The sequence below is a fragment of the Cetorhinus maximus genome, chromosome 18 (genome assembly GCF_964194155.1).
Source record: "Cetorhinus maximus chromosome 18, sCetMax3.hap1.1, whole genome shotgun sequence".
Lineage (NCBI taxonomy): Eukaryota > Metazoa > Chordata > Chondrichthyes > Lamniformes > Cetorhinidae > Cetorhinus > Cetorhinus maximus.
The window spans coordinates 44132013-44145860 of record NC_135896.1 but is presented as its reverse complement, the minus strand read 5'-3'; the positions used below and the strand labels follow the sequence as shown (position 1 = coordinate 44145860).

General features: G+C 46.4%; 1 protein-coding gene across 1 annotated transcript in view; it reads left to right on the top strand.

The window, feature by feature from the left end:
• Positions 1-13848, top strand: part of pygl (phosphorylase, glycogen, liver) — a 165549-nt gene that overhangs the window by 94208 nt on the left and 57493 nt on the right. Inside the window, exon 11 of the mRNA XM_078563411.1 lies at positions 6631-6794. Within this exon, the coding sequence (XP_078419537.1) occupies positions 6631-6794 (164 nt within the window). The remainder of the gene's footprint in view (positions 1-6630; positions 6795-13848) is intronic.

The window sequence follows — 13848 nt, the reverse complement described above, 5'->3', positions numbered from 1 at the left end:
GTAGACAAAAACTTTTTTACCCATCCCACAAGGAACGGTCAAGAGTAACTACCATCCAACACCGCAAACTAGCCAGACCACCCAGGCGTGTTTTAACCTCAAGTAATGGAAGGAACAGATGAAACCATACCCAAACACCAGTCTAACCTCCAAGCCAATGACAAAAACAAGCAACACTAGAGCATATCACTCTCTCGACAGAACGGCGAATGAGATATGGAAGGGTTATAAGGCTGCCAGACCACCTGAACCTCTAACTTCAAGAACTTGGAGGGGAGAGATGGGGTAGTGAGAGTATTATTAATGTTAATACTGTATTAGCACAAATGTTACAACAGCATCAAGGTTGTAACAATAAGGTTAATGCACAAGACTTATAACAATGTAAGACTTGGAACTAAATGAAAGTAACTCTATATCCATGGGATAAAGACTTGGGGGAGGTGTAGTAGAAGGGTCTGGTACATAAAGGGTTAATGTGGGACTGAGTACAGTACCGCCCACACAGTAATGTAAGAAGACACCTGATCCAGAGCCAGGGTCAGTCTGGAGGTGGACACCATTAAGTTAAGACTAGAATGGGGTCAGCAACCTACCTGTACCTCCTACTGTTAATATGTACATAGTTAAGCGTTGTTAATCATGACTTGCTGTTAACACACTTCAGACATTGAAGTCTACTTCATGGTGTCCGAAGCAGGATTCTTCACTGGAGAGACTGTCATTATATTTTGGCAACAATATAAATTCAATAGAGATATATTTTTTTGTTCTTATCTTGTGGGGATTGCCAGGAATGCTGCATTTATTTCCCATCCCTAGTTGTTCTAAGAAGCTGGCTGTGAATCTTCTTCTTGAGCTACTGTAATCCTTATGGTATTAGTCTTCCATGATGGTGTTAGGCAAGAATTCCAGGATTTAATCCTAACACCTATGAGGAACAGTGAGGAATGACCAAATTCGGATATGTAACTTGGAGGTGATGACATTGCTATTCTTGGCTTTCTCAGTGGTAGATGTCACACGGTTGGAAATGCTATCAAAGTAAGGTTAGTGAGTTACTGCAATGCATGCTATAGATAATACAAATTGCAGGAACCGTGTCTAGTCATGCAGAATGTGGATATTGAATCATAGAATAATACAGCACAGAAGGTGACCTTTCAGCCCATTGACCCTGCCCTTGGTGTTTCAAAAAGCATTCCAATTCGTACCACTCCCCTACTTTTTCCCCATATCCCTGCATTTTGCCTCAATCTCTTTGCAAAGGCTACAATTGAATCTGTAACCACCATGTCATCAGGCAGTACATTCCAAATCCTAAACACTCATTGTATAAAAAGGTGTTTCCTCAGGACTCTGTGGCTCTTCTGAGTCCAACTGATCAAACTCTCTATCTGGATTGTGTAGAAATTCTTGAGTGATGCTGTATCTGCATCCATCCAGGCAAGTAATGAGTGTTCCATTACACTCCTTTCAAACCTTGTAGATGGTGGTGAGGACTCGAGGGTCAACAGGTGAGGCAGTCTTCACAGAACATCTAGCTTTATAGGCACAAGTTATGGCTGGCCCAAATAAAATTTGAGTCAGTCGTGACCCTAAGATGACAATGATCCCAGAGGTATCTTAAAAAACAAGCTGCATGTATAACCTTGATCATTCTAGATGCATATAATGAAAAATCTGTGCTTCGTGCAGCATAGGTTTGCCCTTTGTGGTTGAAAAATAGATAGTTCTTTTCATTTTACTGCCTTTTTTTTTACAGATATATAAAAGGATGAGAAATCTCAAAATGCAATTACACAAAAATGAAAATATTCAGTGTAGATTGTTTTAACCAATTTTTGGCAAGCTTAAGATGCTATGAATGGGTAGGCCTGTTTTTTCAAATTTATATCTGGGTACCTGTCAGCTGTGGCTCAGTTGGTAACAGTTTAGCCTCTGAGTCAAGAGGTTTTGGGTTGAAGTCCCACTCCAGAGACTTGAGCATATAAACCTAGGATGATACTTCAATGCAGTCTTGAGGGAATGGTACATGGTCAGAGATGCTGTCTTTTGGATAAGACAGTAACCTGAAGCTTCGTCTGCCCTCTAAGGCGGATATAAAAGATCCCATGCCACTATTGTGAAGAAGAGCAAAGGAGTTATCCCTGAGGTCCTAGCCAATACTTATCCCTCAATCAACATTACCAGAAAAGATAATCTGGTCACTAGCACACTATTGTTTGCGTGCAATTGATTGTTGTGTTTTCTACATGACAACAGTGACTACACTTCAAAAGTACTTCATTGGTGGTTAAGCACTTTGAGGTCATGAAAGGTGCTATATAAATGCAAGGCTTTTCTTGCTTTCCCTGAAGTGAGGGAGTAAACTTAACTGCTACTGCAAGGCTAAAAGGCAATCAGAAAGTTTCAAGTCCAAAGATCCAGTAAAGCACATATATATTTTTCCTTGCTCATTTCCTTCTCAGATCCTGCAAATTGAATAGGCTGGGTGCAATAACTGTGACCTCCTAGCTGTCAGCAACCTCTGAATTGATGATCGTCTGGTGATTCAAGAAAGTGAGATGGAAGGCACTGTGATGTCACATCTACTTTCTTAGCGTGGGATTTCCATTCCTTGTAACTACCATAGATGCAAGTGTTTTGTCTTTCCCCCTTCAACCCACTCCCAGAATTTCCAGAAAATACCCCAGCAATACAAAGGAAGGAAACACTAACTTCATGGGCTTTGTTACTAGGAAACAAGTGTTTACTGGTGCAAAACAGTGAAACATTGGCTGTCAAAGCTGGCCCTTTGTATATGGGGTTTGCTGTGGTATTATTTCAGTGAACTTGTGCCTGTGTCTTACAGGTTGACTTTTCAAAGGGGAGTCTGAAAGGGCCGCAGGGTTGCGACCTGATGCGGGTGACCTTTGAAAACCATGATTCCGGAGGTCATGTCAGAATCCCAACACCTCCAGTGGTAGGCCGCAGGCCCGCCCTCCGTTTTTAAAGAATAATTAACAGGCAATCGAGCTTGTTAACAAGCCAATTGACCTGAATATTATGCTGTCCAGGCCATAATACAGTTGGTGTGGGCAGGCATGCAGGAGTGAGAAGACAGTTTTTAAAACAACTTTGTGGAAAAGGCAGGAAGGAAGGGGAACATATCATTTGGAGGATGTCCTGTGCTGATCGGGGCACCCCCCCCCCCCAAGATGTTACCCACCCTTTGTTCCCCTCGCATTGCCTCCAAAACCTGCCCCAAACCCCCTTTCCCCAGCCTCCTAGGGTCCCTGATTCTTTTCCATCCAAAACCCTGGAATTACCTGGGTCCAGATGCCAACGCTGTCTTCATCCCAGGATCTACTACAGTCCCAGCAGTGGCCACTACTGAGTTCTGGCACTCAGTTCGCCAGCAATGCATTATCACTGTGGGTGAGCTTGTTTTAAGTCAGCCAGCTGGCTACTGACTTTTGCAAAGGGAGTGCAAAGAATACGCTCCAATCCCCAACTCTGCCCCATGAAATTCAGCCCTCTATATTCACTTTGGTTCTCACTTGCACTATCATTCTGACATCAGTCCTATGCATCTTTTTCTGCTTCATCTTACTATCTCTTTGTCTACAGGGAGCTCTGACTTTGCTTGTTTCACCTTTCCCCCTCAAGGGAATGTACCTCTACTCTACCCGAGCTATCTGTTCTTTAAAGATAGCCCATTGTTCAATTCAATTTTGCCAGCCAACATTTGATTCCAATTTACCTGCTCTCGACCCATTGAAATTGTCCCTCCCCAAATTCATTATTTTTTCCAATGGATTTACTATAGCTAACCTAGACGTTGTGATACTATGATCAAAGTCCCCTAAATGTTTCCTTACTGACACTTGATCCACTTTTCCTAACTCATTCCCTAGAACCAGGTCCAGTAATGCCTCCTTCCTCATTGGACTGGAAACATACTGATGTAGAAAATCCTCCTGAACACACTTTAGAAACTCTTCCCCCTTTCTACCCTTTACACCATTACTATCCCAATCTATATTAGGATAATTAAAGTTCCCCAGTAACACTACTCTCTAATTTTTGCACCTCTCTGTAATTTCCTTGTAAATTAGTTCCTCTATATCTTTCCCACTAGTTTGTTGTCTGTAGGTTACTCCAAATAGAGTAATGGCACCTCTGTTATTTGTTAGGTCTAACCAAATAGAGATTATGTCCTTGATCCCTTTAGCACATCCTCTTTCTCCACCACTATAATATTCTCCTTAATCAACACTGCAGCCCTCCTGCTTTCTTTCCTTCCCTATCTTTCCTGAAGACCTTGTATGCAGGAATATTTAGTATCTAGATCTGCCCTTTTTTTAAGCCAAGTCTTCATTATTGCCATAACGTCATACTCCTACATGGCTACTTGCGCCTGCTGCTCACCAACCTTATTTTCCACAGTCTGTACATTCACATACATGCACTGAAAACCTACTTTATTGCATTCCCTCTTACCCTGATCCCACCTAATACCTTACTATTTGTTACTTTAGTGCTATCTATCTCTCCCAATTCTTTATGCACTTTATTTTTCCTCTCTGTTACCTCCTGGTTCCAACCCCCTATCATGTTAGTTTAAACCCTCCCCAATAGCAAGTAGCAAACCACCCTTCAAGGACATTGTTCTTGGCTCTGTTCAGGTGCAACCCTTCTGGCCTGTACAGGTCCCATCTTCCCAGAACTGGTCCTAATGTCCCAGGATTCTAAAACCCTCCTGTTCTGCACCATCTCTCCAGCCATGCATTCATAGGAGCAGGAGTAGGTCTTTTGGCCCTTCGAGCTTGTTCCACTATTCAATAATATCGTAGCTGGTTGTGTTCTCAGATCCACTTTCCTGTCTGCCCTCTATAATCCTTGACTCTCTTGCCTAACAAAAATCTTAAATAAATTCATAGACGCAGCCTCCACTACTTTCTGGGGAAGGGAATTCCACACACCAACGATCCTTTAGGAGAAAACATTTCTCCTCATTTCTGTCTTAAAAAGGAAGCTTCTTATTTTTAAACTGTGTCCCCTAGTTTTAGTCTCCCCGACAAGAAGAAACATCCTCTGGGTACCCACCTTATCAAGTACCCTCAGGATTTTATGTGTTTCAGTAAGATCACCTCTCATTCTTCTAAACTCCAATGGGTGTAGGCCTAACCTGTTCAACCTTTCTTCATAAGACAACTCTTGTTCATCCCAGGAATGAGCCCAGTGAACCTTTGAACTGCTTCAAAAGCAATTATGTATCTTTTTAAATAAGGAGACTTAAATATCACACAGTACTCCACATGTGGTCTCACCAAGGCCTTGTACAGTTGTTGTAAAACTTCCCTACTTCTATGTTCCATTCCTTTTGCAGTAAACGTCAACATCCCATTTGCCTTCCTTGATGTACCAGCATACTAACTTTTAGTGATTCATGTACCAGGACACCTAGATCCCTCTGTGCCACCAAGTTCTGTAATCTTTCTCCATTTAAATAGTATACTGCCTTTCTATTCTTCCTCCCAAAGTGAACAAGTTTACATTTACCCACGTTATACTCCATCTGCAATTTTTTTACCCACTCACTTAACCTGTCTATATCCATTTGCAGACTCTCTACCTCCTCTTGCCAGCCTACTTTCCTACCAATCTTGGTGTCAATGGCAAATTTAGCTGCCATGCATTTTCTCTCTTCATCTAAGTTATCCAAGTCATCTGCTCCATCCTCCTCTTCGTATACTCATTAGCTGTGGCACCAAAAGTAATCCAGAGATTATACCTGAGGTCCTGGTTGGTGGTTTTTTTCCTACCATCCTATGTTCTTCCTGTAGGACCTCATCCTTTTTTTTAACCTATGTTGTTTATTATGCCAATGGCAACCTCTTCTAATGGTGTGAGTGCATGCACGTTCGTGGTCTTGCGTTCCCTCACCTATTGTGCGCTAGCTTCTCTTTCAAGAATAATGCTAATGGATCAGATTGTGCTCTGTTGAAGAACTTTGAAGATGTGTAAGGCACTATAGCACAATGTACAGGCTGGCAGGAAGAAGCAGCTGATGTGGGCAAGAGGGGGAAGAAGTTGTGAGGACGGTAGAAGGTCTTCGTGCAAGTACAAGCAGAAAGAGAAGCAGTAATGTCCTGTTGTGACTAGAGAGGCATGAGAAGCAGGGGAGGGAAGTTTTGATAATGCTGGGGCTTAAGTAGGGCAGAACAGTGTGAGGGTAGAAGATATGAAAAGGTGACCACTGAAAAGTCCTGAATGGTCACTCACCAATTTAATGTAGGGGTTTGAAACAGGCGCTAGGCCCATCATTCACATATTTAAGGAGTGGGGCCTGAACAGCCAACTATGCCAACATAGCAAGCCCATATGCCTGGCGTGATCAGTCATTGCATATTGTTCCTACCCATTTTAGTCCCATAAAAGGTGCAATGAGGTCAAATTTTACTTCATTCTCTTGAATTAAATGTCCTCTCATTTTAAAAAAAAACACTGCAGCCATTTAGAATGGATTGGCCAGTCGTTTTGATAAATTTGACCAGAATGATTCTCTTAATCACAAACTTCATTATATAACATTGTCTATTTTTTAAAATTCTGTATTTTTCTTACAATTGCTCTTTTCCACAGAAAATTAGAAGTTTATATCCTGGAGATGACCAGCGTTTAAGACGAATGTCTCTGGTAGAAGAGGATGGAGAAAAGAAGATAAATATGGCACACCTGTGTATTGTTGGTTCTCATGCAGTGAATGGCGTAGCCAAGATTCATTCCAAGATCATCAAAGATCAGGTGTAAGGATATGCTTTTTAAATATTCAGTAGCTTATCAGTGATTTTTGAATGATCTTTGCCAACTTTTATGTAACTGTTCTTATTTGCAAGAAACTGTTTGAAATACCTTCTTACATGGTAAATGCTGACAGAAAAATGCATCCAAAAATCATGACAACAGAAACTAAGGGGTTGAATTTCTAGACCTTCCGGGGATAGAAATGGAGCAATAGCGCCCCAAAAATACTTACCGCCCCATTTCTGCTGACACTGTGGCCAGGATAATCCTCCCTTGGCCTGGTGGGCTGTTGGAGCACCCTGCCACATGCATACAGGTTATAGGAGCGCTTAAAATGCAAGTCGTCATCATATGATACAAATAGATCCAAATTCCCATTTCAAGAGAGTAGCAAGCAATGTGCACCCTCTGTAGCAGTAGCAGCTGGCAGTCCAGCCAAAGAGAATTCCACAGGTTAAATCTGTTTTTATTTTTGTGGGATTAAGAGATACAAGAGTGCTCCTCATAACCCACAAAAATACTGCAGCTGCTACCTACCTGACTTTGCCCTGCATAGAAATATAGAAAATTTAGAACACAGAAGGAGGTCATTCAGTCCAATGTGACGGTATAGAAAAAGAGTTATTCAGCTTAATGCCACTTTCCAGCTCTTACACAATAGCCTTGTAGGTTACAGCACTTCAAATGCATATCCAAATATTTTTTAGTACCTTTTTTCCTGTGGCCTCACCTGCATCCAATACTCCAACTACAATGTGCTCGGAGCAGTGGCATCCCAGCCAGCTGACATTCCTGTGACACAAAACTGATGAGCTGCCTCAAAACACCCATTTGGTTTCTGTGGCTCACAGATTCAAATGAGGACTGGGCACTCTTTGCCACCGGAATGGCCAACAAGTGCAATCCACTGGTCATCTGTCAAGAGTCAAAATCAGATTTTGGAACAAGGAATGTAAATCATATACAACACTTCCAAAATACTAGTTGATCCACCGTGGCTTCCAGAGAAAAGTAGCGAGACTGCTAAGTAGGGAGGTGGTTTCCTCTAGCCCAAAATCTTTCAAGATATCTGCAATCATCTAATTCTGGCTTCTTGAGCATTCCCTATTTTAATTGCTCCACCATTTTGGTGGCTGTGTCTTCAGCTGCCTAGGCCCCAAGCTCTGGAAATCATCCCCTACTCCTCTCTGCCTCTTTACCTCTCTTCCTTACTTTAAGACCCTCCTTAAAACCTACCTCTTTGCTCAAACATTTGGCCAGCTGCCATAATATCGACTTTTAGAATCATAGGGTGGTATCTTCCATTACAGAGACTAACTGCGGTGGTGGTTAGGAAAGTTGGCGTAACTCCCTGCTGGTTGGCGAGGCAGGTTGTCATGCCAGATCGTCCAATTTTCTGGTCATTATGTTTGCATAAATGAGCAGCTCGTTGAATCTCGTGGTGGGGTGGGCTGGGATTCATCATCCCCGCCGTTACCTCATCGGGTTGAAGTTCCGACCATCATATTTACTGCACATTTGCTCTCTGCAGCTCAGGACTTGTTTGGCGAGTGATGGCACCTTGGAGAAACAAGCCCTCTACCCCTAAGTTCAGTGACAGGTGCCTAGAGAGACTCCTCCTGGCAGCCCAGGACCGACAGGAGGGCCTCTACCCCCGTGATGGGAACTGGAGGTCCACAAACCTCACTACGCAGGTTTGGGAGAAGGTCACCAAGGAGGTCAGCGCCTGTGAACCTCAGAAGAGGACCGCCCTCCAGTGCAGAAAAAGGATGAATTATCTCATCTGCTCCACCAGGGTAAGTCAACCTTCTCATTCTCATCTCACTCTGTCATAACGCCATCAGGCATTCGAAGGGTTAGAGTCTACAGAGATCTCACGTACTTGCAACAGAAGGGATCAGGGACATCACCACTGATTCTTTCACACACATTTTAACATCTTCATCTCTTGTGACATCCTGCACAAGTCGTGTCTTCAGCCCTTACACAGGTCCATTCAGCACCCACAGAAGGCATGCATGCTTATCAATTGCTCTTGCATCCGTCCTGCTCAGTCTATCCATCTGTCTTTAGGCAGGACAAGATTGCCCACAATAAGAGGGAGACATCCCAGATCAGAGGGGGGATGCCGGAGCTCAGGCCACTCATCCCCTTAGAGGAGTAGGCAGCAGAGCTGGCTGGTGAGGACAGGGGCCGTTCCTGTGCCAAAGGCGTCCCCCAACAATCCTGTGAGGGTCCATCCAGTAATCATTGCCCACCCACTGACACTGTGAGTGCTATTTAATGTAGGTGACTCTCCAGCCAATGATTAATTATCTCTTCTCTCTATTACAGCCAACAGCAAGAAAAGACCATGGGAAACCGCCAGCCAGCACATCAGCCCCAGCCCCCAGAGCTCCTTAGATGAGGAAGCTGAGGAAGCATCCGATGAAGACCGGTCACTGCATTCACCGGCACCCTTCACCAGCGCAGGGACAATAACCTTGATGGGTCCTAGTTCTAGGGCAGGCTTGGGGTCACCATCTGGTGAGCACAGCACAAAAATGTGTCCACAGCAGGCACAGTGACAGCCAAGATCTCTGACACTCAGAGGACTACTGGAAGCCAGCCTCCTGAGTCCGAGTCTGATGACGAGCCTCTGGAATCGGCCCTCAGAGAAATGTTGGAGCTCCAAAGACAGGCAGGGGAACAGCAGGCAGGGTTATCAGAAGCCATCACCAGATTAGAAAACAGGATGGAGGAGTCCATCTACATTCTGTCTAATGTCATGGCACCGACATGCAAGCACATCAACGGCACCATTGGAAGGGTGGCATCCGCTATGGAGACCCTGATCCAGCATTTTATGCCAGATGTGCGCTCGGACCTGCATACTAGCGCTCTAGCCATGAGTGGGATCCATCAGTGGCTAAGCGAGAGGGGGACAAGTCACCTCGATCTCCCTCCAGGAGCACCTTCTCTTCAAGGAGTCAGGGCGGGGACCTCGGGCACCCAGAGGGAGGAGGAGTGTCAGCCAGAGACCCTGGGGCAATCCACCCCGGACTCTCTAATGGTGTCCAGCCGCTCCAAATTCCCCCTGCCTGTGACCCCAGCAACTCCAGCTGCTCAGGCTGAGGAGGGTTCACCTGCCCCACAGCAGGAGACCCTAAGCAGACTGGGGCCCTACCAGGCCTCAGACCTCCAGAGGACGCCCACCAAGATCATCTCAGACAACAGGGCATAGCAGATAGCAGGCTGCCTCCAACTCTGCTGCGGATGTCGGGGAGGCACCTAGATATAACGGGAGGGTTAGGAAAATTAAGAAGTACTGAGAACACAATGGTGGCATGGATATCCACTCATTTTATAAACTTTGGACATGTGTAAATATATTTTGATTTTCTGGAAGTGCCATCTAGCAAATGGCTCTTCTATCTGATGAATGCTCCGAGGTCATCCAAGTGTAACAGATGCCCCTCCCTCCTCTATTATCTCCCATTGTGTCCCTCAAGCCTATGGGGCAGAATTTTACATCTTGTGGGTGGGCGCGCACCCAACTCGATCGGCCATAAAATAGCATGAGAAGACATCAGGCAAGCATCCCAACATCATCCAACACACGCGCAGCCTTCAGGTCGGCAGGTGCACGCGGGTACTGGAGCCACAGCTGCCATTAATTAAAAGGCCACTTAATGTCATTAAAAACCCAATTGATCCTGATTTTACATTGCCTGTGCGATTTTATGTTCGTCGCATGGGCAGGCGGGCAACCCACATTTTGCATTTGGATAAAAAAGGTCAGCAGCATTGCCATTGTGAGTAGTGAGGAGTTTAGGAGATAGTTTGCCGCTGGTCGTTTATTTGAACTTATCAGTTTCATCTCAGTTCTGAGCTTCATTCTGAGCATTTCTAGGCTTCATTTCAGGACTCACTGGTGTCTCCAAGGCCCCCGGAGGATTTTAACCGTGTGGACCCTTCCAGGTGTCAGACAGCCTTCTGTAACCCTGGTAATGGGGATTGTGCTCTTTGCTAGAGGCACCTCCTCTGAGGAGGAAGAGAGTGGCAGAAGTGAGAGGAGGCCAGGTGTCCCAATGCAGCTTCCAGGGGAGCAACTTGTGGGAGGAGAGGCACAGGCACAAGGGGCGCAGGGACAGCAGGTAGTACAAGGCAGAAGGAACCACAGAAGATGCCACTATCCTGCTGACAGGATTTACAGGCAGCGATGCAGCTACCTCAATATGTCTGAGGTCCAATGCCAAAGGAGGCTCCACCTCTCCAGGGAGACAATGACCTCCATTTGTCATATGATTGGGCCTGAGATCACCTCCAACTGTGTGGGTGGAAACCCCATGCCAGTAGCTCTGAAGATCACAGTGGCCTTCAAGTTCTATGCCTCCACCTCTTTCCACGGGTCAGTGGGGGATCTTTGTGGAGTGTCCCAATCAGCTGTCCAAAGTTGCGTCAAGCTGGTGACAGAAGTTCTGTCTAGGCGGGTAATGACATTTAGTCATTTTGTACAGACGAGGCCAACGAGACTGAGCAAGCCAGAAGGTTTGCAGCAATTGCTGGGTTCCCCCGCACCCAGGGTGCAATCGACTGCACACGTGCGACCATCAAGGCACCAGCGAGTCAGCCGGGTGCCTTCATCAACAGCAAGGGATTCCACTCGATGAACATCCAGATAGTTTGTGACCACACGACGCAGATTCTGCAAGTCTGTGCAAGGTACCCTGGCATGATGCTTATATCCTGATACACTCCCAGGTGCCAAGGCTATTCAGTACTCCAGCCCGACTGGATGGATGGCTGCTGGGTGACAAGGGCTATCCATTGAAACAGTGGCTTATGACGTCTCTCTGCCACCCAAGAACAGAGGAAGAGCAGCATTATAATAGGAGTCATGTCTCCAAAAGGGCGGTGATGGAGAGGACCATAGGTCTTCTGAAGATGCGCTTCCAATGCCGGGAAGTTCAGGGGGAGCACTACAATACCTCCCAGAGTGGGTATCACTAATAGTGGTTACATGCTGCGCTCTCCAGAATCTATCACTGGCAAGGGGGGACTCAGAGGAGAAAGAGGATCTTGAGGCAGCTCCACAGGCCACAGAAGATGAATCCAGCAATGAATCAGAAAAGGAGCACAGTGAGGAGAACACTGAGGGTGTGGAGGCAGACCTCTGTATCCTTCAGGGAAGAAGTGACACCAGGGATGCCTTGATCCAAAGCTTCTTCAGCTAGCCTGCCAAAGATTTGCTTCCACCTCGTAGCAGGGCTGCCACCTCCACCCAGGATGTCTGAAATGACCATTTCATTTGAACCCCAAAGTCCACTCAGTGCCTGTACAATAAAGTTTAGAGCCACTCACATCCAGCATTACATACTGGCGTACCCTGCACCAAAAGAGAAAAGGTGAAGCATACACGTCATTACAACAAAAACATAATACATGTAATTTTCACACTCACAACAAATTAACATTACTGTCTCTTGTGTTCATTCCCACACGAGTAAACATATAAACAAAACATTATAGAATGGAAGATCACCCGTAACCAGTCCCTCTTGTGCTCATGGTGCCTTGAACTTATGTTTACGAGTGCTATGTCTTGGTGCCCCACTCCCGCTGGCAGCGGCGTTGGAGGCAACCTGCCGTCTCTGGTGTCTTGTTGGCCTTGATGACCTTGGCGGTCATCCTCTGGCCAGTGGAGCCTGCGCAAGCCCCACCTGGGAAGGAGTGGCCAGGGCTGGTATCTCCCCAGTCTTTGCAGCCTCATCAGATGCCACGGTCATTGGCAGAGGGGCGGAGGAGCTGCTGTCATCCAGAGCACCCTGACAGGAGCCCACAGAGATGACAAGCAGCTCATGCGCCAACGTGAGGTCGCTCTGGACCTCCCTGCTTGCCATTGATGGACAGGCACCTAGCTGGGATACTGGGTGACTCATCCATCTCCCACACTGGCACTGACCACTTGAAGTCATTTCCAGAATGAGGGCTTGCAGGTCCAAGCACAACCCCAGGAACCCCTGATTCTGTCCCTGGAGCTGCCTCTCCATGAGAATCGCCACTCTCAATGGAGGAGGCAGTGCGCTCGGCCATGGGGATCAATGCAGTGCTCATGTTCCACATGGACTCGACAACAGAGACCATGGCATATCTGCCAGATTCTCTCACTCATCCCGCTGGACATCCAGCATCTACCGCCTAATGGACGACTCCAGAGGCTCATCATCTGCCTTCGACTCAGCATTGTCCTGGTCTCCAGCAATCCTCCGACTGCCGGCACCCTGGGCACTCTCTGCCTCCGCCTGCTCAAGTGAGTGTGAAGTGCCCTCTCTGCTGTGCTCTGATATTATAGCCGAGGATCTAATGCCCACCGAGGTGCTGGTATCTACTGGTGCCTGGTTCAGAGAGCAGGTGTAACGCAGGTTGATGTGAAGCCAGTGGTCCTCTGGCGTCAGGAGTGGCTCTTTGGTGTCCTATGAACAAGCGCCTGCTGGCGAATGTAAGGGAGAACAATGGCATGTCATTAGTTTAAGTCATCACACTGTCACTGTGCGTGCCAGGCACTCTGGTGAGACAATTGAGATCTGCATCATGGTGCCATCATCTTTCAGTAATAATGGGGATTCCAGTTTAGAGGCTCCCATCAATGAAGAGACCGCACAAGAATGTTTGCACCATCTGAAACTCTTACCTCTATGCACTGCACTCTTACATTCATCTGATACCCCAGCCTCTCCACGACGGCTGAACGAGGTGCGTGGCACCTCTCTAGCTCCAAGGCATCCTGCTCAAATCTGGTCAACATTAGGAGGTTTGGGAGGCCTCTGCCCGTCCGTGACCTCTCAGTACTGTTATGGCTCATCTTCTCCTGAAAGGACAGAGGAGCATTGATTAGACCACTCTCTACCTACCATTGCAATCTGGCCAGCCCCACCTGAGGGACACCTTGCAGGACACATCTGAGTCATGGCCCTCGAGCCGTGAGGCACTCAGTCTAAGCAGCCAGGGCTCACCCCCTTGGCCAACTCTGGCGTCATTGACAGTTGGCACTCAGACTCTCACATCCCTGAGCTC